General features: G+C 41.1%; 2 protein-coding genes across 2 annotated transcripts in view; both read right to left on the reverse strand.

Moving 5' to 3' along the window:
• Positions 1-5,684, reverse strand: part of CNGB1 (cyclic nucleotide gated channel subunit beta 1) — a 51,999-nt gene extending 46,315 nt beyond the window's left edge. The window contains exons 1-2 of the mRNA XM_044659354.1: positions 5,462-5,684; positions 2,522-2,684 (exon numbers count right to left, since the gene is read on the reverse strand). Coding sequence (XP_044515289.1) covers positions 2,522-2,684; positions 5,462-5,684 — 386 coding nt within the window. The remainder of the gene's footprint in view (positions 1-2,521; positions 2,685-5,461) is intronic.
• A 21-nt stretch (positions 5,685-5,705) lies between these two features.
• LOC123233205 (cyclic nucleotide-gated cation channel beta-1-like) overlaps positions 5,706-23,257 on the reverse strand; it is a 77,237-nt gene continuing 59,685 nt past the window's right edge. Inside the window, exons 19-21 of the mRNA XM_044659355.1 lie at positions 18,904-18,988; positions 7,295-7,400; positions 5,706-5,731 (exon numbers count right to left, since the gene is read on the reverse strand). Of these exons, the coding sequence (XP_044515290.1) occupies positions 5,706-5,731; positions 7,295-7,400; positions 18,904-18,988 (217 nt within the window). The remainder of the gene's footprint in view (positions 5,732-7,294; positions 7,401-18,903; positions 18,989-23,257) is intronic.

The following is a 23,257-nucleotide window of genomic DNA, read 5'->3' on the forward strand; positions in this document are numbered from 1 at the left end:
TTGGAAGGAAGGAAGGAAGGAAGGAAGGAAGGAAGGAAGGAAGGAAGGAAGGAAGGAAGGAAGGAAGGAAGGAAGGGAGGGAGGGAGGGAGGGAGGGAGATGGGAGGGAGGATCCACCATTCAACCACTAAATGGCAACTGTGGCCCAATGAGGTCTGTCTTTTCTCCCAGTCCCAAAAAGTCTGTCAATTTGCATTTAATAAGCACCTACTATGTGCCAAGCACTGTGCTAAGTGAACAGGAATACAAAAAAAAAAAAAAAAAAAAAGGCAAATGATGGTTCCTGGTCTTGAGAAGCCCCCCCTGCTTAGAAGTGAACAGAATGGGCATTAGATGAAAGAGAATGGCTCTCACTTCCACCTTATTCCAGTCATTGTTTGGGAATTTCTGTGGCTTTTCAGCCTCTGTCAACTTCTCCCCGTTTTTGTCCCACCCCTGATCAGTGTAGCCCAATGCCCAATCTGCAAAGCTTTGTCTCCAGCTGCTCTTGGAAAAACTTGTCTCGGAATTAAGTTCATAGGATGGAGAGCTGGAAGGAACCTTAGAGGACGCAGAGTTCAATCACCTTATTTATAAACTAGGAAACAGCCTCAGAGAGGATAAGCGAGACTCAGAGGTCACCCAGGTAGTAACTGGCAATGCCAGGCCCGGGCCCAAGGCCTCGGTTTCCCTATCCAGGGCTCTTTGCTGGCTCTCAGCATCTCTTTAGCTGCTTTCTTTCTTCAGGAGCCAGGCAGGTCCCGGTTTGAGGGTTGTGCATCTGAAGGCCGGAGCTTTTGTGGTGACGGGAATGGCTGGCATTTATTTGGAATTTTCCTCATACGCTCTGTGAGGGACCAGACACTCAGCGTTCCTCTCACAGTCCTGACCCGGGATGTGGAGACACCATCTCTTCGGGGCTGCCCTCTCCTTCCCCTGCTGCTGGCTCAGGGTGGCCGGCCTTATTGTTTGTTCTCAGGGAGCACCCCGAGTCCATAATCTCTGCTTGGGGGCCCATCCTCTAGCCTGCTCCTTGGCAGGCAGAGTCCAACTGCTCCTTTGGCTGGGACTGCATTCACTGGAAAACCTTTGTTCAGGAGAGTGAGGGAAAAGGGAAGCCAGCTGCGCCCGCCCGAGCCTTCCTCAGGGGCTGCCCCCCAGGCTGCTGCTGCCCATTCAGGGGGAGGGGCTTCCTAGCACTATCTCAGGGCATATTTTTCACTCCCAGCAGGATGGGGGAGGCGCCGCTCTGCTTTTTCAGGATGGGTGGTCTCCGTCCTGAGAAGAAAGGAAGTCTCCCATCTCCTTTCATCTGAAACAAAGCTCGAGATGGTCTGAGGCTGAAAGAGCCGTGCTGTGGGAAGGCTGGCCCATGACAGGAGAGAAAGGAAATACAGGAGTAGTTCTAGAAGCGGCCAGCAGCATTCCTAAAACTCAACAATGTCCATTTGTTTTTATCTATGACCATCAACGACTCTGTCTCTCTCTTTCCCTGTCTCTCTCTCCCTGTCTCTCTGTCTTTCTCTGTCTCTAACTTTCTGTCTCTGTCTCTGTCTCTCTGTCTCTGTCTCTCTGTCTCTGTCTCCCTCTCCCTGTTTCTCTCTTCCTCTCTCCTTTTTCCATCTTCTCTCCATCTCTGTCTCTCTGTCTCCCTCTCTGTCTCTCTCTCTGAGCCTGTCTCTTCCTCTGAGTATGTCTGCTTCTCTCTGTCTCTGTCTCAGTCTCTCTTCTCTCTCCCTCCATCTCCCTCTCTCCTTTTTCCATCTTCTCTCCATCTCTGTCTCTGTCTCTGTCTCTGTCTCTGTCTCTGTCTCTCTCTCTCTCTCTCTCTCTCTCTCTCTCTCTGAGTCTGTCTCTTCCTCTGAATAGAATGTCTGCTTCTCTCTGTCTCTGTCTCTGTCTCAGTCTCTCTCTCTTTCCCCCCTTAACTCTCTCTGTTCATCATGTCAAGCAAGCCCCAAGCTACAGCATGGAGATCCTAGAGGTGAGGTTTAAATTGGCAAGGTCCTGTATGATTTCCTACAGGACTGAGGTGAGGAACACACCCTTGGACAGGTCACATTGCATTTCCCTCTGGAAAAGGGTGGGCTGGCTATCAGGTAACTACAAGTTCCCAAATATCTCAGGGAATGAGGAGATACCAATTCTCATGAACCCTCAGTTTACAGACCCCAAACTGGAAAGAAACTTTGTTCAAGGCTAGTTTATAGTTTATAGATGAGAAAGACATTAAGTGACTTGCCCAGGGTCACATAGGTAGCAAGTAGCCAAGAATCCAAATCTTTTCATTCCATATTCAAGGCTCTTTTCCCACTCCACCATGCTGACTCATGTCTGAGATTGTCCTTTATGTTCATTCAAGTAGCACCAAACCCAAGTTCTAGTCTTCAACTGTGAAATTCTGGACAAATCATTGATCCTCTTCCTGCCTCATTTTTCCCATCAATCAAATAGGAATAATATTTCCTGCCCTTCAAAGGATGTTAAGAAGCAAAGTAATGGGAAGGAAATGGAAAAAGACTGGCTATCTGTCACCCATTACCTGGTGGTTGCTGAAGCCTGGCCAGGAACTGTGAGGGTTTCTGATTTGGCTGGGGAGGGTGGCAACAACACTGGACTGGGGGGCTTTTCTTCCACCTGGAGGGGCACGCTCTCAGCATCAGCATCTTCAACTTTCACAGCTGGATGTTCTCTTGTGGCAGGCACTTGGAGAGAAGGAGGAGAAAGAAAAAAATTAACAGTGAGAGAGAAAGAAATCCCCGTGGACCCACTTAACCAGCCCCTCTCCCCACTGGGCCTCACTAATTATTGGTTGGGGAGAGGAATCACTCCTGGAGAAAAATGTGGAAACTTTGTTTTTGTTTTACCCTCTAGCGGAGTCACCTCCCTGCTCTCTAAACACTGGATTTCTTACTCAGTAAACTCTGGGTCTAGACCTTGGCATCTGGAGAGCCCTTTGGAAATGCCTGAGCTCAGAGCTTTCCCTACTCATTAAGAGGCACTTATTGCTTTGGTCCAGATTGTCAGCTACACCACTAAACAAGTCATGCCCCAGCATGCCTCCAGGAATCCAGTTTTTAGGTTTTCTCCCTTGACTTTCATCTTCAGATTTCCATGAGGTCAAAATGTTTCAAAGTTCTAGGTGCTCTCAATGGGAAAGCAGTTCTCCCTGGTGTACCCAAGGATGAATCCCTGCCCGATTCTCTAGAATGGAGCTCCATCTCAATGAACATTCCCTCGCCCAATATTTCTGGCCGCTAGACCAAAGGTGGTAGCTGTGCTGAGCCTTGGCCAAATTCTAAAGTCTAGAAGACTTCTCATTTCTGGTCCCTTTCCCTATTTTCAGTACCTCTCATTCCCATGCAGGAAATTCTTTCATGATATCCAAGAGTCCTATCACCATTTAGATGACCCAGCTAAACCATTCCCACTAGGAGATGTTAGTTATTATGTCTTTAATAGTAATATTTGAGGCAATCGTGGATAAGACTTTTTAGAGGGGGTCTTTGAATAGAATCCACCATTACTCTGTCTTTTGATATTCCTTACTGCAAGGCTCAAATCAGGCTATACTTTACCATGAAGCCTTCCTTGATATCCCAGGTGAAGGATCTTTCTGTTTTCAATTTCTCCTAACATTCTTTCTAGATATCTCCTTTGTACTTATCTTGTCCTCCCTATATTTTTTATTTATACAAATGTAAATGTATATTTTTATTTATATAACTATATTTTATTTATATAAACATCCATGGTGATAGGAGAGAGGACAAGATAAGTACAAAGGAGATATTTGGGCAGAGTGTTAGGAGAATGTGTGTGTGTGTGTGTGTGTGTGTCTTTGCCCTCTCCCCCTTCTAGATTTTAAGGTACTTGAAGCCAAGGTCTGAGATTTATCTATTTTTATAAACTGAAGCTAGACAAATAATAGTTGGCAATTAATATTTGTTGAAATTGTGGTACAAATTGAATCACAAGCCAAAGTTAACTGCCTGTGCTTCTGCCAGCTCTAGTCATAAATAGAAACTAGTGAGGTTGGTATTGGATAGAAGGTCTCATGCTAAGATGCTTACTCAAGTTCCTTGGCTCCAGACAACTATCTGATTTACAGTTAGAAAATCCCTTTTAACTTCTGTTATATCCTTGATAAGTCTATGTTCCCATCATCCAATTCATAGACATCCCCCTTCCCCCCAGAGGAAAGACTTGAATACGGAGCCAGAGACCCTGGGTTCATGGCATAAATGATAGAGTACTAGACTGAAATCGGGCTTAGATTCCACTTTTGGTATTTACTAGCAAGTGACCACTGACAAGTCATCTAACCTGTCGGGCTTCCTCATATGTAAAATGAAGAAGTTAGACTTAATGCTCTCTGAGTCTTCTTTTCATCTTTAAATTCATGACCCAGTGATTGTTCTCTATGTGACCTTGGACAAATCCCTTATCCATCTGGACCTCAGTTCCCTCATCTGTAAAATGAGAAAATGGCACTAGAAGACTTCTAAGGTTCCTTAAAACTCTAGATCTATGATTTAAATCAGACAATGAATTTAAAGGAATTTTGCAAACTTTAAAGCAGTAGATAAATTGAATTTATTGCTGTTACAATCCCATGAAACTCTCTCAGAAGCTATGGGCAGAGGATGGGGGTAGGGATAGGAGGACAATAAGATTTCCCTCACTTCCATAATGCTTCCTAGTTTGGACATTCCAGTGAACCTAAGAACAAAATCAAAGGTCTAGGTCAGGGGTTCTTAACTTGGAGCCCAAGAACTTGGTTTTTTCTATTCTTTTCTTTTTCAATCCATTACCTTCCTTCTTAGAATCAATACTATGTATTGTTTCCAAGGCAGAAGAGTGGTAAGAGCTAGGCAATGGGGATTAAGTGATTTGTCCAGGATCACACAGCTAGGAAGTATTTGAGTCAGATTTGAACCTGGGACCTCTGATCTCCAAGCCTGGCTCTCTATTCACTGGACCACCTAGATGCCCCCCAACTTGCTTTTTTTCTTTAACATTTTGCTAGATATATTTCCATACAATTGGTTTCCTTTGTAATCTTGTTTATTTTATTTTATTCACTTAAAACATTATTCAGAGGAGGGAATCTATAAAATCCACCATTATCTAAAAGGGTCCAACAACAAAAAAAAAAAAAAGGTGAAGAACCTCAGGACCAGGTGAAGCGGAAAGGGTCATCAACTTTTAATCCTATTCCTTTTCCTTTTGTAAATAACAGAAACAAAACCCACCAGCTTTTGTGCCCTTTTCAGGCTGGCACAACCTTGCAGATCTTCCCAAGAAGCAGCAAGTCAGCAAGACAGATGCAGAGAACATGCCCACTTCCAGGCAAGACAGACCAGTTCATGAACCTGAGCCAGTACTGCTACGTAAGACACAGCAGAGAACATGCAGAATCAAAGCTGGCATGCACTACCACATCCTGGAAGCCTGCCATGCAGAGGAAGGGTCATACTACCTAAGCGGCGGACTGAGCTCTTTGCCTCCTTCACGAAGCTGGGCTTCGACACCCCCGTCCTCCTGGTGATGAGGACAGGGATGCGGGTGGTGGGGTATCGGTAGCTCGGCACATTAGGGAGATGCTCGGCTATGTTTTGGGAAGCAGCATTGGGGGTCCTGTGGCTAAGCGGCTTGTCTTGGACCAGGCGATCTAACTCCACATCTCGGTTTTGCTTAGACATGGCCCAAGGGACCTCAGAGCCTCAAGCAAAGGCCAGGACCATGGAGACTGTAACAAGAAACAGAATCACGTGAAAGGTGACACAGAGGCTCCCCCTGTACAGAAAGGAGTCGATGACTCTGTGGCTGGAGCTCCCAAAGGTGCATCCTGCCTGGACTCATATCTATGAAGACTTCCTAAATGCCAAGCCCCTTGCTCCCTCTAACACCCTTCATGCCACATTCCTCATGCCTGGTTGGCTCCCTCTAACACCCTTCATGCCTCGTTCCTCATGCCTGGGACTCTTGCCCTCTGCTATCTGGCTTCCCTGGTTTTTTCTTCTTTGGATGGGTTGGGGGTTGGGGGGAGGGTTAAAGATATAAATTCATTGATTGGGCTAGCATTTAACCAAAAAATTAGTAGATCAGTGATTCTCTCAATGATCAAAGACCAAGAAGTTCCTTTCTATAAATACAACCGGGAGCTTTTTATTCATCCCAAGACATCTCTAATGGATAAATAGCCAATGAAGAGGTGGACTTAGAGACCTCAACTCTTCCCTCATTACTTATCATAGGGAAAGTGGGTCTTTGCCTAAATAAGGAAAAGGCTAGGCTTCCCTGGTTTTTGGACGAAACCTTTCCTAGTCCTCCTCAATCGTAATGCCTTCCCTCTGCGACCATGCCCAGTTTTCCTAGGTTTCTTGTATGTATGTAGTTGTTTACATGACTCTTCCTTTAGATTGTAAGCTTCTCGAGATCAGGGACAGGGATTTTTCTTCATGTAGTTTTAGAATTTTGCCTTTCTTTGTACCTCCAATGCTAAGCACAGTGCCTGGCACATAGTAGGTTAAGAAATGTTTGTTGCCATGACTTGACTTCAAGGTTCACCTCCTACTACAAGAGTTTTCCCGATTCCTCTACCCCCAGTTGGCAGGACTCCACCACCCAGAAATCACCTTGCATTTCTTTTGCATGTTTCTATTGACACCTTTAGAATGTTAACACGGGGAAGACAGGAACTGTTTTCATTTGTACTCAATAACTGTTGGTTGAATTAGATTGAATTCTCTTCCCCAAGATTTTTACGAAAAGGAGATAGATTTAGCAAACATAGAACCCAGATAAGCCTTGAGCCAATTTCCCTCCTGGCTACTCATGCTACTTAGACTCAGGATCTCAGACTCATATAGACAAAGACGCATAAAAATCAGAGAATCTCAGAATTAGAAGGCGCTTCACTCACCCTCCATTCTCCCTATTTGAGTGTTTGGGCAATAAGGAGACAAATATCTCATCAATCAGTCAACATTTATTAAGCCTCTGCCTCTTTTGAAGATCATTCCATTGTTGGATAGGTCTCCTTATTACAGAGTTCATCCTTCTAATTCATCTTTTTTTAAAATAAGCAATCAATGCACAAGTATTTGTTAAATATTTACTATACTCTGGGCACTGTGCTAGGAACCAAGGATACAAATACCAGGGGTGGAACCATCTCTAATTGCCAAGAGTTTACATTCTGATGCAGTTGAGTACTTGATTACCAGCCCCCAATTAAAGCAAACATTTGGTTCTTTGTCATCCAAGTCAGAATGGAAGATCCCTGAAAGGTGGAAACCCTGTCTCTTACTTCTCTGGTCCCCAGACTTGGGTCTTCCTACCTCCAAATCTAGCACACTAATTACTGCACAACCTAGTAGCCTCCTGTAGAAGGATGGTGCTTTCGCCACTTGGCCCTAGAGGGAAGAAGAGGGACAAAGTTGTAGAGACAGATCAAAGCTTGGTATGAGGATAATCTTCCTAACAATTAGAGTGGTCCAAAAGTGGAAGAGGTATCCCAGAAAGCAGTGGGTTATCTCTCACTGGGGTTCTTCAAGCAGAAGCTCAATGACCATTTGTTGGCAATGTTGCACAGGAAATTCTCAATCAGGAAGAGATGGACTGGAGAACCTTTGATAAGTCTTCCAACTCTGAGATTCTGAGATTATTTCAGGACCCAAAATGGACACTTGTTTAGTCTCAATGGCTGAGTCCAGCTTCTGAGGGGGAAACACCTAACAAGCAAGCAAAGGTGATGAGAAACTCTAAGGAAATAAACTTTGAAGGCATCAACGCAAACAACTCTGATGATGAAAAAAAGGGAGGGATTTATTTAAACAGAGATATAGGGAACTTGGAAATCGACTTCTATTATAAAAGTATATCTTAAAAACATTTTATACTTATATATTTATATATACTTATATATTTAAAATATATTTATATTTTATATAAATATAACATTTTTAAACCTTATTTTAAAAACTCTCCTCCCAACCAAAAAAATATGTAAAGAGATGAAAAGGAAGGCAGGTAACAGAGTGTAAAAACAAAAATGTGACATGGTCCTGGAGGGAACACTAAGTCAGAATGTTGAATTAACAAGGAAAGCTAAGGAAGAGGAAAAGGATTGTTTAAAGATATACTTAGGAAAGGGGGGAGATGAAAGAAGGAAGAGGGCCACTGCGTCTGAGGATGGAACAATACTAATGGATGATGGAAAGGAGAGACTTTAGAGGGGCATGATCAATTAAGCATTGATTCAGTGCCCCTGGTTATGCTGTGCATGCACTGTGCTGAATGCTAGAGACACAAAGACAAAAATTAAACAGTTCTCTCTCCAGGCATGTGGAAGATGGACTAGACTTGTTTTGCCTGACCCTGAAAACACAGTTGGAAAAATGAATGGAAGTCATAGCAAGGATATTGAGATCTAATGTAAGGAACAACTGCCTAAAAATTAAAACCATCCCAAAATAGAATAGGCTTCCTTAGATTGTCATGAATTCCCCTTCACTGGATATCTTTGAGCAGATGTTGAATGATCACTTTTTGGCCAAGTTGAAGGGAAGATTCTCAAGAAGGTATGAGTTTATACTCCTTAGTTTCTGAAACTGGTCCCCTGTCTGAAGTTTTCTGATTATAGAATTCTGTTGGGCTCTGGAATGGTAACTTGTTTTTGAGTCAACAGCTCCCAAATGTGATGCCCTAGTCCTGGGCAAATCCCAGATGGCAGTCACTCCTCTCACCCACCTAGTTAAGAATCTAACAATTGACTGTGTAATGGAATATGTATGTTGTAATCCAACCAACGGGTCCTGTGCCAGTTAAGGTTGGGGAGCATGTCATCCCATGCCTTTCTTTCATATTTCTTTCATGCTGTCCATTTCACCCACCTACATGAACTGAAGATTTCCTAAGTAAAGCTTTCACAAGTGGGCAGATAGTGCTGAAATTCAAATCTCCTAGAGCCTTCTAGCTAAAAGGGAGTCTTCTCTATAGGAGTGAGGGTAGAAAGGGAAGGAGACTCAAAGGTCAGGTCAGTGGGGAAACCTATACTATTTCCTGTGCTCTGCAAAAAAAAAAATCACATTTTCAGAAGAAATATTATTCTTCTGTTCAGACAGCTGGATAAAATCCTACAGGAAGGCAACACAAAAATTAAGACTTCTTTTCTTTTTCCTGGAGAGAACCAGGATTCCACCCTAAACCACATCCTCTCTCATGAAGGGGTGGTCCTTCTCCTCTCCAACATCTCCAACATCAACAACATCTCTACAGGTATACTTCATCTTATTCCCTCCCATCTTTTCCAGCTGATTAACCCCAATGTGGTTCCCACTTACTTTATAATCTTAAACAGTTTCCTATCTACTTGTTCCTGACCTTTAAAAAAAAACTCAATAAATCCTTCCATTCCCACTAACTATATCTATCCTCATTTTATTAGTCAAAGTCCTTAAAAAGCCATCTACACTTAGTAGTTTCACTTTCTCTTTTCACTCACTTCTAAACCCTCTGTAATCTGACTTGTGATTTCATCACTCAACTGCAACTGTATTCTTTAAGGATACTAATGATTTCTTCTTAATTGTCAAATCTAATAACCTTTTTTTTCAGTCCTCACATTTCTCAGTCTCCATGGCATTTGACACTTGATTTTTCTGATTTCGTATTCTGTTGTTTTTTTCTATCTTTTTCACTGCTCTTTCTCAGTCTCCTTTTCCATTACAATAACTTGGCTTTACACCAAGGCTCTGTCTTGGACAATTTTATCTTCTTTTTATTTGGCTCTCATCATTTTCCATGGATTCAATAATTCATATATAGATTGCTCCCAGATGTAAATCCAGCCCATTCTCATGAGCTCTAGTCCCACATCATTGACTACACATATTGGACATTTAAAATTGGATGTCTCATAGCATCTCAAATTCAACGTATCCAATGCAGAACTCATCATCTTTCCTTCAAAACTCATCACTCTTCCAAATTGCCCTGTTTTTGTCAGGAGTAGCACTATTTTTCCAATCACTCAGATATGAAGCATTAGTGTTATTTTCTATTCCAATCAGTTGGCAGATTGTAATATTTCTCTCTCCATAATATATGCCCCTTTCCCTCCATTTATGCAATTGCCAACCTAGTTTAAGCCCTCATCATCTCTCACCACAAGATAGGGAGGCAAGAGCAGAGGGTAATTTAATGGATTTACTTACCCTAAGTTTATGATTCTCAAATCTACCTTTCCTGCCCCAATCTATCTGCTGACTTCCAATCTTATATCTCCAGCTGTTTTTCAGACACCTTCAAATAGATGTCCAATGGACATCTTAAATTCAACATGTCCAAAACTGAACTTACTATCCTTTCTGCTAAACCCTCCCCCTTCCTATTTTTTCTATTACTATAGAAAGCAACACCACCCTCCCTCCCAGTCCCTCAGACTTACAATGTAAGAATCATCCTGGACAACTCCCCCTCTCTCAACCCCCNTTGGCAATGTTGCACAGGAAATTCTCAATCAGGAAGAGATGGACTGGAGAACCTTTGATAAGTCTTCCAACTCTGAGATTCTGAGATTATTTCAGGACCCAAAATGGACACTTGTTTAGTCTCAATGGCTGAGTCCAGCTTCTGAGGGGGAAACACCTAACAAGCAAGCAAAGGTGATGAGAAACTCTAAGGAAATAAACTTTGAAGGCATCAACGCAAACAACTCTGATGATGAAAAAAAGGGAGGGATTTATTTAAACAGAGATATAGGGAACTTGGAAATTGACTTCTATTATAAAAGTATATCTTAAAAACATTTTATACTTATATATTTATATATACTTATATATTTAAAATATATTTATATTTTATATAAATATAACATTTTTAAACCTTATTTTAAAAATTCTCCTCCCAACCAAAAAAATATGTAAAGAGATGAAAAGGAAGGCAGGTAACAGAGTGTAAAAACAAAAATGTGACATGGTCCTGGAGGGAACACTAAGTCAGAATGTTGAATTAACAAGGAAAGCTAAGGAAGAGGAAAAGGATTGTTTAAAGATATACTTAGGAAAGGGGGGAGATGAAAGAAGGAAGAGGGCCACTGCGTCTGAGGATGGAACAATACTAATGGATGATGGAAAGGAGAGACTTTAGAGGGGCATGATCAATTAAGCATTGATTCAGTGCCCCTGGTTATGCTGTGCATGCACTGTGCTGAATGCTAGAGACACAAAGACAAAAATTAAACAGTTCTGTCTCCAGGCATGTGGAAGATGGACTAGACTTGTTTTGCCTGACCCTGAAAACACAGTTGGAAAAATGAATGGAAGTCATAGCAAGGATATTGAGATCTAATGTAAGGAACAACTGCCTAAAAATTAAAACCATCCCAAAATAGAATAGGCTTCCTTAGATTGTCATGAATTCCCCTTCACTGGATATCTTTGAGCAGATGTTGAATGATCACTTTTTGGCCAAGTTGAAGGGAAGATTCTCAAGAAGGTATGAGTTTATACTCCTTAGTTTCTGAAACTGGTCCCCTGTCTGAAGTTTTCTGATTATAGAATTCTGTTGGGCTCTGGAATGGTAACTTGTTTTTGAGTCAACAGCTCCCAAATGTGATGCCCTAGTCCTGGGCAAATCCCAGATGGCAGTCACTCCTCTCACCCACCTAGTTAAGAATCTAACAATTGACTGTGTAATGGAATATGTATGTTGTAATCCAACCAACGGGTCCTGTGCCAGTTAAGGTTGGGGAGCATGTCATCCCATGCCTTTCTTTCATATTTCTTTCATGCTGTCCATTTCACCCACCTACATGAACTGAAGATTTCCTAAGTAAAGCTTTCACAAGTGGGCAGATAGTGCTGAAATTCAAATCTCCTAGAGCCTTCTAGCTAAAAGGGAGTCTTCTCTATAGGAGTGAGGGTAGAAAGGGAAGGAGACTCAAAGGTCAGGTCAGTGGGGAAACCTATACTATTTCCTGTGCTCTGCAAAAAAAAAAATCACATTTTCAGAAGAAATATTATTCTTCTGTTCAGACAGCTGGATAAAATCCTACAGGAAGGCAACACAAAAATTAAGACTTCTTTTCTTTTTCCTGGAGAGAACCAGGATTCCACCCTAAACCACATCCTCTCTCATGAAGGGGTGGTCCTTCTCCTCTCCAACATCTCCAACATCAACAACATCTCTACAGGTATACTTCATCTTATTCCCTCCCATCTTTTCCAGCTGATTAACCCCAATGTGGTTCCCACTTACTTTATAATCTTAAACAGTTTCCTATCTACTTGTTCCTGACCTTTAAAAAAAAACTCAATAAATCCTTCCATTCCCACTAACTATATCTATCCTCATTTTATTAGTCAAAGTCCTTAAAAAGCCATCTACACTTAGTAATTTCACTTTCTCTTTTCACTCACTTCTAAACCCTCTGTAATCTGACTTGTGATTTCATCACTCAACTGCAACTGTATTCTTTAAGGATACTAATGATTTCTTCTTAATTGTCAAATCTAATAACCTTTTTTTTCAGTCCTCACATTTCTCAGTCTCCATGGCATTTGACACTTGATTTTTCTGATTTCGTATTCTGTTGTTTTTTTCTATCTTTTTCACTGCTCTTTCTCAGTCTCCTTTTCCATTACAATAACTTGGCTTTACACCAAGGCTCTGTCTTGGACAATTTTATCTTCTTTTTATTTGGCTCTCATCATTTTCCATGGATTCAATAATTCATATATAGATTGCTCCCAGATGTAAATCCAGCCCATTCTCATGAGCTCTAGTCCCACATCATTGACTACACATATTGGACATTTAAAATTGGATGTCTCATAGCATCTCAAATTCAACGTATCCAATGCAGAACTCATCATCTTTCCTTCAAAACTCATCACTCTTCCAAATTGCCCTGTTTTTGTCAGGAGTAGCACTATTTTTCCAATCACTCAGATATGAAGCATTAGTGTTATTTTCTATTCCAATCAGTTGGCAGATTGTAATATTTCTCTCTCCATAATATATGCCCCTTTCCCTCCATTTATGCAATTGCCAACCTAGTTTAAGCCCTCATCATCTCTCACCACAAGATAGGGAGGCAAGAGCAGAGGGTAATTTAATGGATTTACTTACCCTAAGTTTATGATTCTCAAATCTACCTTTCCTGCCCCAATCTATCTGCTGACTTCCAATCTTATATCTCCAGCTGTTTTTCAGACACCTTCAAATAGATGTCCAATGGACATCTTAAATTCAACATGTCCAAAACTGAACTTACTATCCTTTCTGCTAAACCCTCCCCCTTCCTATTTTTTCTATTACTATAGAAAGCAACACCACCCTCCCTCCCAGTCCCTCAGACTTACAATGTAAGAATCATCCTGGACAACTCCCCCTCTCTCAACCCCCATGTCCCAGCTGATCCAAGGTCCATTAACTTTACCTCAAATATACCTTCTTCTCCCCTCTGACACACTGACCTCATTGTAGTGCAGAACCTCATCACCTCTCACCTGGACCATTACAACAGCCTAGAGATGGGTCTACCTACCTCCAGTCTCTCCCACTCCAATCCATCATTCAGCCACTCAAGTAATTTTCCTAAAATGCAGGTCCAGTCTTGTTGTGCACCCCACAAAACACCATTCAATAAACTCTAGTGACTCCCTATCACCTCTAGGATCAAATATGAAATCTCCCTCTTTGGCATTCAAAGCCCTTCATAACCTAGTCCCCTTCTACCTTTCTAGTCTTCATAAGACCTTATTCCCCACTGTGTCCTCTTCAATGATATTGGTCTCCTGACTTCCATGAACAAGACCTTCCATATCTCAGCTCTGGGCATTTATTTTCTCTGGCTATCCCCCATATGTGGAATGCTCTCTTTTCCCATTTCTGCCTTCTGGATTTTCTGTCTTCCTTCTTAAGTCTCCCCAGGGCTTCTTAAATCTTGTGTCTTCCTCTAGTATTCATTTCCTATTTATCTTATATATATAACTTATGTGTATATATTCATTTGCTTATTGTCTCCCCCATTAGGTTGGGTGCTCCTTGAGGGTAGTGATTGTCTTTTGTCTCTTTTTGTATTCCCAGGGCTTAGCACAATGCCTGGCACATAGTAGGTGTTTAGCAAATATTTGTTGATTGTTTTTGATTGATTCTTTGTGTGGAGTTAACTCCTGTCAAGTCTCCGCTGCTCTTAATTCACCCTATGGCTTGCCACCTGGTCAGTTTTCCTAAAGTACCACTTTGCTCATGCCATTCCCCTGTTAAGAAGCCTCTATTGGGCTTTCATTGACTATAGAATTCAAGTCAGACTCCACAGCTTGCCACACTAGTGATCTTGCCAATTGGAAAGAACAATGGATTTGGGACCAGAAGATCTTGGTCAAATACTGACTCTGCTTTTCACCAGACATATGACCCATAGCAAAATACTTCCCCAGTTTGGACCTCAGTTTCCTCGTCAGCCAAATGAGTCAGTTGGACTAGATAATCTAAAAGTCCTCTTCAGCCTCAAAATTCAGTGGCCCTAACTTTTGAAATATTAGCCTTCCTTTAAGGCTCAATTCAAATGGCATGTTCTCCTCAAAGCCTTCCCTGATACTTACTAGCTGTTAGAACTCTCTCTTTTGAAAATAATTTCTAAAAAATTGTTTTAATTAAAAAAAGAATTTTCTTTTCCTCAGTTTATCTAATGCCCTTATTTTTTAAAATGTCAGTCTACCTCTCTCCCCTGCAAATTGTATGATTCTTGAGGGGAGGAACCATCTTCATAGGACCACAGAATTTATAGACAAAAAGGACCATAGAAGACGACTGGTTTAAACCTCTCATTTTATAGTTGAGAAAACTGAGGTTCATAGAAGTTAGGTTCCTGACCAAAAGTCACACAGATTATGACTGTCCGAGGCAGGATCTGAATCCAAGACTTTTGTCTTTTTTTCTTTCTACCCCTAGTGCCTTGCACAGTCCTCTGCACAGAATATGAATTTTGATGGAGTTATGATTTCACTGATCTGGGTATTCCCTCCAATAGTGCAGACCACCACCTTTCTGTGAAATGAAGCCTTCCCCAAATAGTAGACGCTTCATGAAGGCTTGAACTGAATTAAACTTTAGAACCTTAGTTCTCATTATCTCACTTTCCAAATATGACATGAGCAAGTCACAGAAGGCTGCTTTTTTTATCTGAAAAATAATGGGGGTGCAATTAGGCAGCTCAGTGGATTGAGAGCCAGGCCTGGAGACAGGAAGTCCTGGGTTCAAATTTGGCCTAAGACACTTCCCAGCTGTGTGACCCTGGGCCTAGCCCTTACTGCCTTGGAATCAATACACAGGATTGGTTCTAGAATGGAAAATAAGGGCTAAAAAAATATAATAGGGTTAGACTAGATAACCCCAAAGGTCTCCTCCAGATCTAAATTTACAGCACAGTATTTCCTTTTAAAGTGTAGAAAACGTTTTCCCCAATTCAAAGTAGAATTTTGAGTTTCCCATTAGAGGAAAAACCAAACTTATTCAGGGATTCTCTCACTGAGATAGTCTACCACCCTAAGAAGCCAGCTTGGTAACTGGAAGCTAATTCTCAGGCTGTGGGCATTCAGTGGGAATTAAGATCCCAATGCAGCCCTTGGCCCTGAGGAAAATGGTCTACAAATGAAACGTGGAACCTGTTATGCATCTCTCATCATAGCTCTGGTTCCAATTTTCACCTAAAACTCACTGCATTCTACCCAATTGCTCACTGGGTGGCCCACCATTTAAACAGCCCAATGGAGCAAAGTTCCCCCATCTAGAGGGGGAGGGTTGGGGAGGAAGGTAATGAGTATGGAAAATCCCTACAGTGTGAAAGCTTTGACTTGGCCAATTCTCAAGGCCTAAAGGGAGAATCTCCAGCCTTAAAAACCTGACATTTGGGCCGTTATTTTTGCCCTTTGACACACACCATTGAAAGAAAGCATCCCCTACTCCTGCCCCAAGCGGGCATTTTGCAGCCATTTTCTCCAAAGATGAAAAATTCTAGATTAGAGCACTGGGTCTAGAATCAGAGGAGACCCGGGTTTGGCTCTCCTCAGTTTACTCATCTGTAAAATGAAGAAATCCAATCAGATCATTGATTTTGAACTGAAAGAGAACCTTGGATAGCAGTTCCTCCACTTTCATCTTGCAGATAAGAAAAATGCCCAGGATCAAGCAGGTGAGTGAGCAGCAGCTGGCACTGGGATTTGAACCCAGATTCTCTAATGCCAAATCCAGAGCATTTTCCATTGCTTTACACTACTGTTGGGAAGGATCCTATGATTCCCTGCAGCTCTGACTCCTAGAAAAAAAATGAAAGGAAGCATTCCTTCCACCTGATGCCTTTTCAACCTGCCTATGCTAGGTTCTTCCTCCTTCACTAAGGTTGATATTCTTTGTAAGAAAACAAAAGGACACCAGTTCATGGGGCGAGTCTTCACTGGGCCTCAAGAGTCATTATGGGAGACCATTTTAGGACATTGAGCCTTACCTCCAGTGTCAGCGACCTCGGCTTCCTCCTGTGGCATCATTGACAAAAATCAAGAGAAACAGAGATTTTGTTCAGTCATTTTCAATCACATCCAATACTTCATGACCCCACTTGGGATTTTCTTGGCAAAGATCCAGGAATGGTTTGCCATTTCCTTTCCCATCTCATTTTACAGATAAGGAAATTGAGGAAAATAGAGGTAAGTAGTGACTTGCCCAGGATCACACAGCTAGTAAATATATGAAGACAGTTTTGAACTCATCTTCCTGATTCCAGACCTGGCACTCTACCCATTGAGCCATCTGGAGGCCACCACAGATATTAGGACAGGGATTCTTAAGTCTTCTTTTTGTCCTGGTTCCCATGAGCTGTCTGATAAAGCACGGACTTTAAAGCCTATGGACTCCTCAGAGTCATGGTTTTAAGCATGTAAAATAAAATACATATGATTACAAAAGAAACCAACCCTGTTAAAATATATCCATCTATCTATCTATCTATCTATCTATCTATTTATCTATCTATCTGCCTGTATGTATGTCTGTCTGTCTATCTGCCTGCCTGTCTGCATGTCAGCATGTTTGTCTATATAGCTGTCTGTCTATCAATCTGTTTGTCTGTCTATCCATTCATCCATCCATCCATCTATTGTATCTATCTATCCATCCATCCATCCATGTATCTATGTATCTATCTGTCTGTCTGTCTATCTATCCACCCATCCATCTATCTATTTGTGTGTGTGTGTGTATGTGTGTGTGTAAAGGTTAAAAACCTTTACAATAAGAAAATCACTTTTCCCAAGGTGCACTAGGACAGTTTCAGAAGCAAAAGTGGTCAAATAAGACTTAGGAAAGCTCTCTTTGCTTGGAAAAAAAAATGTTTAAGATGAGTTATCATTTCAATTCTAAATACTTGCTTTCAAGCACTCAGAACTCAGTCAGACATAACTTTGTCAGGTGGGTTAAAGAATGGTATAGTGGAAGGAACCCTGGACCAAATATCAATAGACCTAAGGGCCTGTCCTCTTTCTTCCACTAATTTATTGTGTGACCTTGGGCAAGGACCTTCTGTGCCTTTCTGGAGTCTCAGTTTTCCCATCTGTAAAATGAGAGGGTTGGGCTAGATCAGATGTATAAAACACTCAGCCCTAGAGCTACACATAGCCCATAACAATCACAAGTCCCCCCCCAAACCAGATTAAAATGTAATTGGAAAATATTTTATAGAAGAAGTGAAAATACAATAAACTATAGATTTTATATTTTTAAAAAGTCAATATGTAACCTCCAGAGAACCTTATAGATAGTTTTGTAGCCTCCACTTCTATTTGAGTTTGATTCCACTGGACTAAATTATCTCAGAAGTCCCTTCCAGCTCTGACATTTTACAAATCAAGAATTCCAGGTTAAAAAAATAAATAAACTAAAAACCACACCCAGTGAATGGCTTCCAGTTGCTTCATTCTCTGCACAGCTAGAATTGATTCAGTAATTTTTTTTAATCCAGCACCATTTTTATTATCATCATCTCTTGCCTGTTGGATTTCTGACCTTACGTTCAGCAAATTCTCAAACTGGATTCCATTTGGGATCTTGATGAGGTGGTTCTAAGAACTCTGTAACAGGTGACACCTCTGTGTCCTTTCTGCCTCTGGTGTCCAAAGCCAGCATCCCATGAATTGAAGGTGTAAAGCAGGGTCGGGGCAGAACATTCCATACTACATTAAAGGACTTGATCTGGCCTCCAGCTTAGACAAATCTACACAGCCCAGTATGGGTCTAACAAGGGCTAGGCAGTGAGAGTTAAGTGACTTGCCCAAGTGTCCAAGACCAGATTTGAACCAGGATCTCTTGTCTCTAGTCCTGGCTCTCAATCCCCTGAGCCACCCAGTTGCTCCTATTTATTCTCTTTATTTTCATTAATCAATTAATCAATGCCAAGAGTAGGTTGAGTTCACATGGCACTTTCCAGTTTATAAGCCAGTTCCCCTTCAACAATGCCGAGGTTTGGGAATGAGTAGTCCAATTCTTGTTGGCCCCATTTTCTAGACAAGGATACTAAATCTCAGCTTGAGGGTGTGACACTCCCATTATAAACAGAAGAGAAGTGAGGGAAGATAGAAATGCAGAATCAATAGGAAATCACAGTTTTCTCTAGCAATGAATAGTTGAGGAATACCTTAAAACTGCTATCAGACCATGGTTGGCCAGACCAGTCCATGCCCTCTTCCTTAGGCTAAGTTTATTCCTCTTAAAATAAAGCTGACTAAACAAAACTGAAATTGGTTTTAGCACTTCAGAGTAAACACCCAAGAGGGACTCCTTTCTTGAGTCCAGCCTTTGCCCAACTGTCTTGGCCCACGGGGTCTGTGTCCCAGATACCAACATGGAGGAACTTTGTACCTGTATGGAAGACTCCTGGGTGATCTCTCCTACTTCACTCCAGCTGGAACCTTCAACACCCGCCAGGCAGCTATCCAGCAGAACACTGTGGAAACCCAGAGAAGAATGCAGAGAAGAGAAAAGATGCTGACTTAAGCTTTTAAAGGACTTTGACATTCAATGCAATGAACAATTCAATGGGCAACATTTTTTTTAAATGCCTCACAGAGGGTAGCTAGGGCTTAATGGATGGAATGCCAGGTCTAGAGACAAGAGGTCCTGGGTTCAAATCTGACCTCAGACACTTTCTAGCTGTGTGACCCTGGACAAGTCATTTAACCCTCATTGCCTACCCTTACCATTCTTCTGCCTTGGAGCCAATACACAGGATTGATTCTAAGACAGAAGGTGAGAATTTCTTTTCTTAAATGTTTCCCTAATGGACAATATATGGAAAGCCTAGGGCTGTGAACTTGAAGGCAGAAACCAGTCCACAAGAATTTACTAAGGGTCTACCATTCCAGTGGTACCACTGTGCTAGGCACTAGGCTTTGGAAGGTAAGAGGAACCATGGTACCCACCTTCAGAGGGCTGATATTCTACTGGGTATGTGTAACGGAATATTAGAATCAGGCCACCTCAGGTTTAGAAGAAAATGTTACTATTGGAAGAGAATCACACAGATATGGTAGCTAAGGGCTGGCCTTGGAGCAAGAAGAACCAAGTTCAAGTCCTGCTTCTGAATATATGAGCTGTATGATAATGGATAAATTATCTAACCTTTTGATGTCTTTCAGGCTACACATTTCAGTTGTTCAGTCGTTTTTCAGCCATCTCTGACTCTTCTTGACCTGATTTGGAGTTTCCTTGACCAAAACACTGAAGTGGTTTGCCATTTCCTTCTCCAACTCATTTTACAGATAGGGAAACTGAGGCAAACAGAGTCATGTGACTTGCCCAGGGACATACAGCTAATAAGTATCTGAGGCTGGATTTGAATTCAGGTCTTCTGACTCTAGGCTCTGCACTCTATCTACTAGCTGCCTCCTAAAAAACTATAGTATGGCATAACTCCAGAAATTTGGAATCGTAGGTCTAGAAGATGAGGGATAACTATGGCACAAAGTGAAGGGGAGAATTGGGGCAATTATCTGCATAATTTAAAACCTATGAACAAGAAAGAGTGTTGAAAAATGTTTATCAGCCATCTCTCTGAAAGTACAGAACACAGTTTTAAGTGTAATTTACGTTATTAACATTTTTCCATCGCTTTTTAAAGCCTTTAGCTTGTGTCTTATTATCGGTTCTAAGAGAGAAAAGCAGCAAAGGCCAGGCAATTGGGGTTAAGTGACACAGCTGGGAAGCATCTGAGGCTAGATTTGAACCCAGGTCTTCCTAACACCAGACTTGAGTCTCCACTGTGCTACCTAGCTGCCCCTCTCCATTACTTTATTTTTTTGTTTGTTTTTTAAACCTTTAACTTCTGTGTATTGGCTCCTAGGTGGAAGAGTGGTAAGGGTGGGCAATGGGGGTCAAGTGACTTGCCCAGGGTCACACAGCTGGGAAGTGTCTGAGGCCAGATTTGAACCTAGGACCTCCTGTCTCTAGGCCTGACTCTCAATCCACTGAGCTACCCAGCTACCCTTCTTCATTACTTTAAATCTAGACAATCAACAAAATAATCAATCAAGCCCTGATTTGTAGCATTTGTTGATTTCTGAGATATAAATGATTATACTAAATTTTAACAATCAGCTCTCTTGAAGTTGCCAGGCTGGCCCCAGCAGCCCCTGCCTGTAACTCATTTTTCTCCTTCAATTATCTACATTTTTTCAGAAATATTTTATCCTTAATAATCTAGCCCGGTGGTGTCAAACATGTATCCTGAAACATTTGAACAAAGTCCAACTATATTAAAATGTAATTGGGAAATACTTTAAATAAAAACATATTCAAATGTAAATAATTTTAACATGTGGTTTTCTTAGTCAATTTTAATCTTCCATGAATTCTTATATACAGTTTAGTGGCCCCATTTCTACATCAATTTAATACCTTTATATCTAAATAATTTTTTAAATAATTCAAACTATGGACACAGCCTCACTTGAGGAGATCAAAGTCCATTCTGTTCTAGTCCCTGAGAAAACTTCTACATACACATCCCAGTTCATGGCTGGGTGGGATGTTTTCAATGGAGTAATATGGCACCTGGTACATATTAAAATGACACACACACAGATATAAAATCTAAATGGTCTAGGCTAAATAATATAAGAGACTAGAATAAAAAAGTATTGTACAAAAATACCCATAGCTACACTCTTTTTGGCGGCAAAAAAAACTGGAAAATGAAGGGGTGTCTCTCGATTGGGGAATGGCTGAACAAATTGTGGTATCTGATGGGGATGGAATACTATTGTACTGAAAGGAATAATGAACTGGAGGAATTCCATGTGAACTGGAACGACCTCCAGGAATTGATGCGGAGTGAAACGAACAGAACCAGGAAAACATTGTATACAGAAAGTGAAACATTGTGGAATGATCCAATGTAACAGACTTTTCTACTAATTGCAATCCAATGATCCAGGCTAATTACAGGAAAGAATGCTAGCCACATTGAGAGAAAGAACTGTGAGAGTAGAAATGCAGAAGAAAAATATAAGATTTATCGCTTGTTTATATGGTTATAGCATTTGGGGTTTTGGTTTTTAAAGGACTACTCTTATAAAAATGAATAATATGGAAATAGGTATCAAGTGATAACTCATGTATAACCTAGTGGAATTGCTTGTCAGCTCTGGGAGCAGGGAGGGAAGAGGGGAGGAAGAGAAAATGAATCATGTAACCATGGAAAATATTTTTTTAATATTTTAAATTTAATAAAAATATATTATGAGACCAGTAGAAGAATTTTCTTTACCCACTATGGTATGGTCACACACACATTTCATGATGGAATGAATTTGTATTGTTAGAAATGGAGTCAAGAAGATTTGGATTCACACTTTCCCCCAGACACTGCCTAGATATGTGTGTCCTTGGACCAGTCATTAATCTCCTAAGACCCTGGTTCATCATTTATAAAATGGCGTTGATAATAATGATATTACCTACTACCCACAGAGTTAGAGGGAAGCCCAAGGCTGGATTTTTTAAGTGCTATATAAATGTGAGTTACTTTTATTTCTAATAAAAAATTCATTCAATCCCAACTTGAGCCATTAATTCCTTGGGTGATCTCAAAGAGCAGTTCTCAAATTTTTGATATCAGGACCTCTTTCTTACATGCTTCAAAATTTTTGAGGACTCCCCAAAGAGTTTTTGATAATTTGAGTTATAATTTGAGTTAAAAATTTAAAGTATTATCACAGAAATTTGTTTCATTGTAATGAACCTCCTGAAAGGGTTTGGGGAAACCTCCAACAATCCCCCTGACCACCTTTTGAAGACTGTTGCTGCAGTACAACCCACTTACCCTCTCTCAGGGCCTTTATTTGTCAAATAGACATAACAGCTACCATACCTACCACCTTCGTGATTATTGTGGGACTCAAGAAAGGAACTGGATTCAGAAATTCAGTGTTCTCTGCCACTTACTATCTGTATGACCATGGAGAGATCATCAACAATCCATGAGCTTCAAAATATCTAACGTTTCTATTAGGCTTAAAGGTTTGTAATGTGCTTTACATATGTTTTCTCATTTATCACAACTCCTTTAATATCCCAAAGGCAACAGGTCTGGTGTCTTACTTTCTTCCTCTTAGTATCTGCCCAATAGAGTTCTTGGGAGCTTCAAATGGGATAATGGCTCATAAAGCACTTAGGAAACTTCCAAACATCATAGATATGTAATTTGTTGTTATTGTTGTTGTGAGAAAATTATTTGAAAAGCTAAAAGCACCATAAAAATACAATGCATTGTTATATTCTTTGGATCCTGGCGTCTAAGCATAATCATCATCAGTTTTTGCTCATGGGTCATAAAATGTCGAAAGAGGCTGAAATAATTCTAATGATTATGAAATCGCCAAACACTGGGAAATTTGCAAAAGCATAGACTTCTGGCTGAATGCCTGGGACCCGTGTCCCTGAGAGGAAATATGAACAGTGCCAATGGTCTTCTGTATAAGACCGGCAATTATTCAGTGATGCCTTTGTGGGCATCAAGGGCAAACCCACATTTCTCTAATTGCCTAGCCTGAAACAGCAGCAACATCTGAAAGTCTAGCATAGAGGGTTGCTGAACTTGGAATCAGGATGACCTGAATTCAAGTCCCACCTCAGACACTTACTGAACCTGTGACCTTGGGCAAGTCACTTAGCCTTTTTCTGCCTCAGTTTCTTCAACTGAGAAATAGAAGGGTTG

Source organism: Gracilinanus agilis, chromosome 2 (assembly GCF_016433145.1).
Source record: "Gracilinanus agilis isolate LMUSP501 chromosome 2, AgileGrace, whole genome shotgun sequence".
In the NCBI taxonomy this organism is placed as follows: Eukaryota; Metazoa; Chordata; class Mammalia; order Didelphimorphia; family Didelphidae; genus Gracilinanus; species Gracilinanus agilis.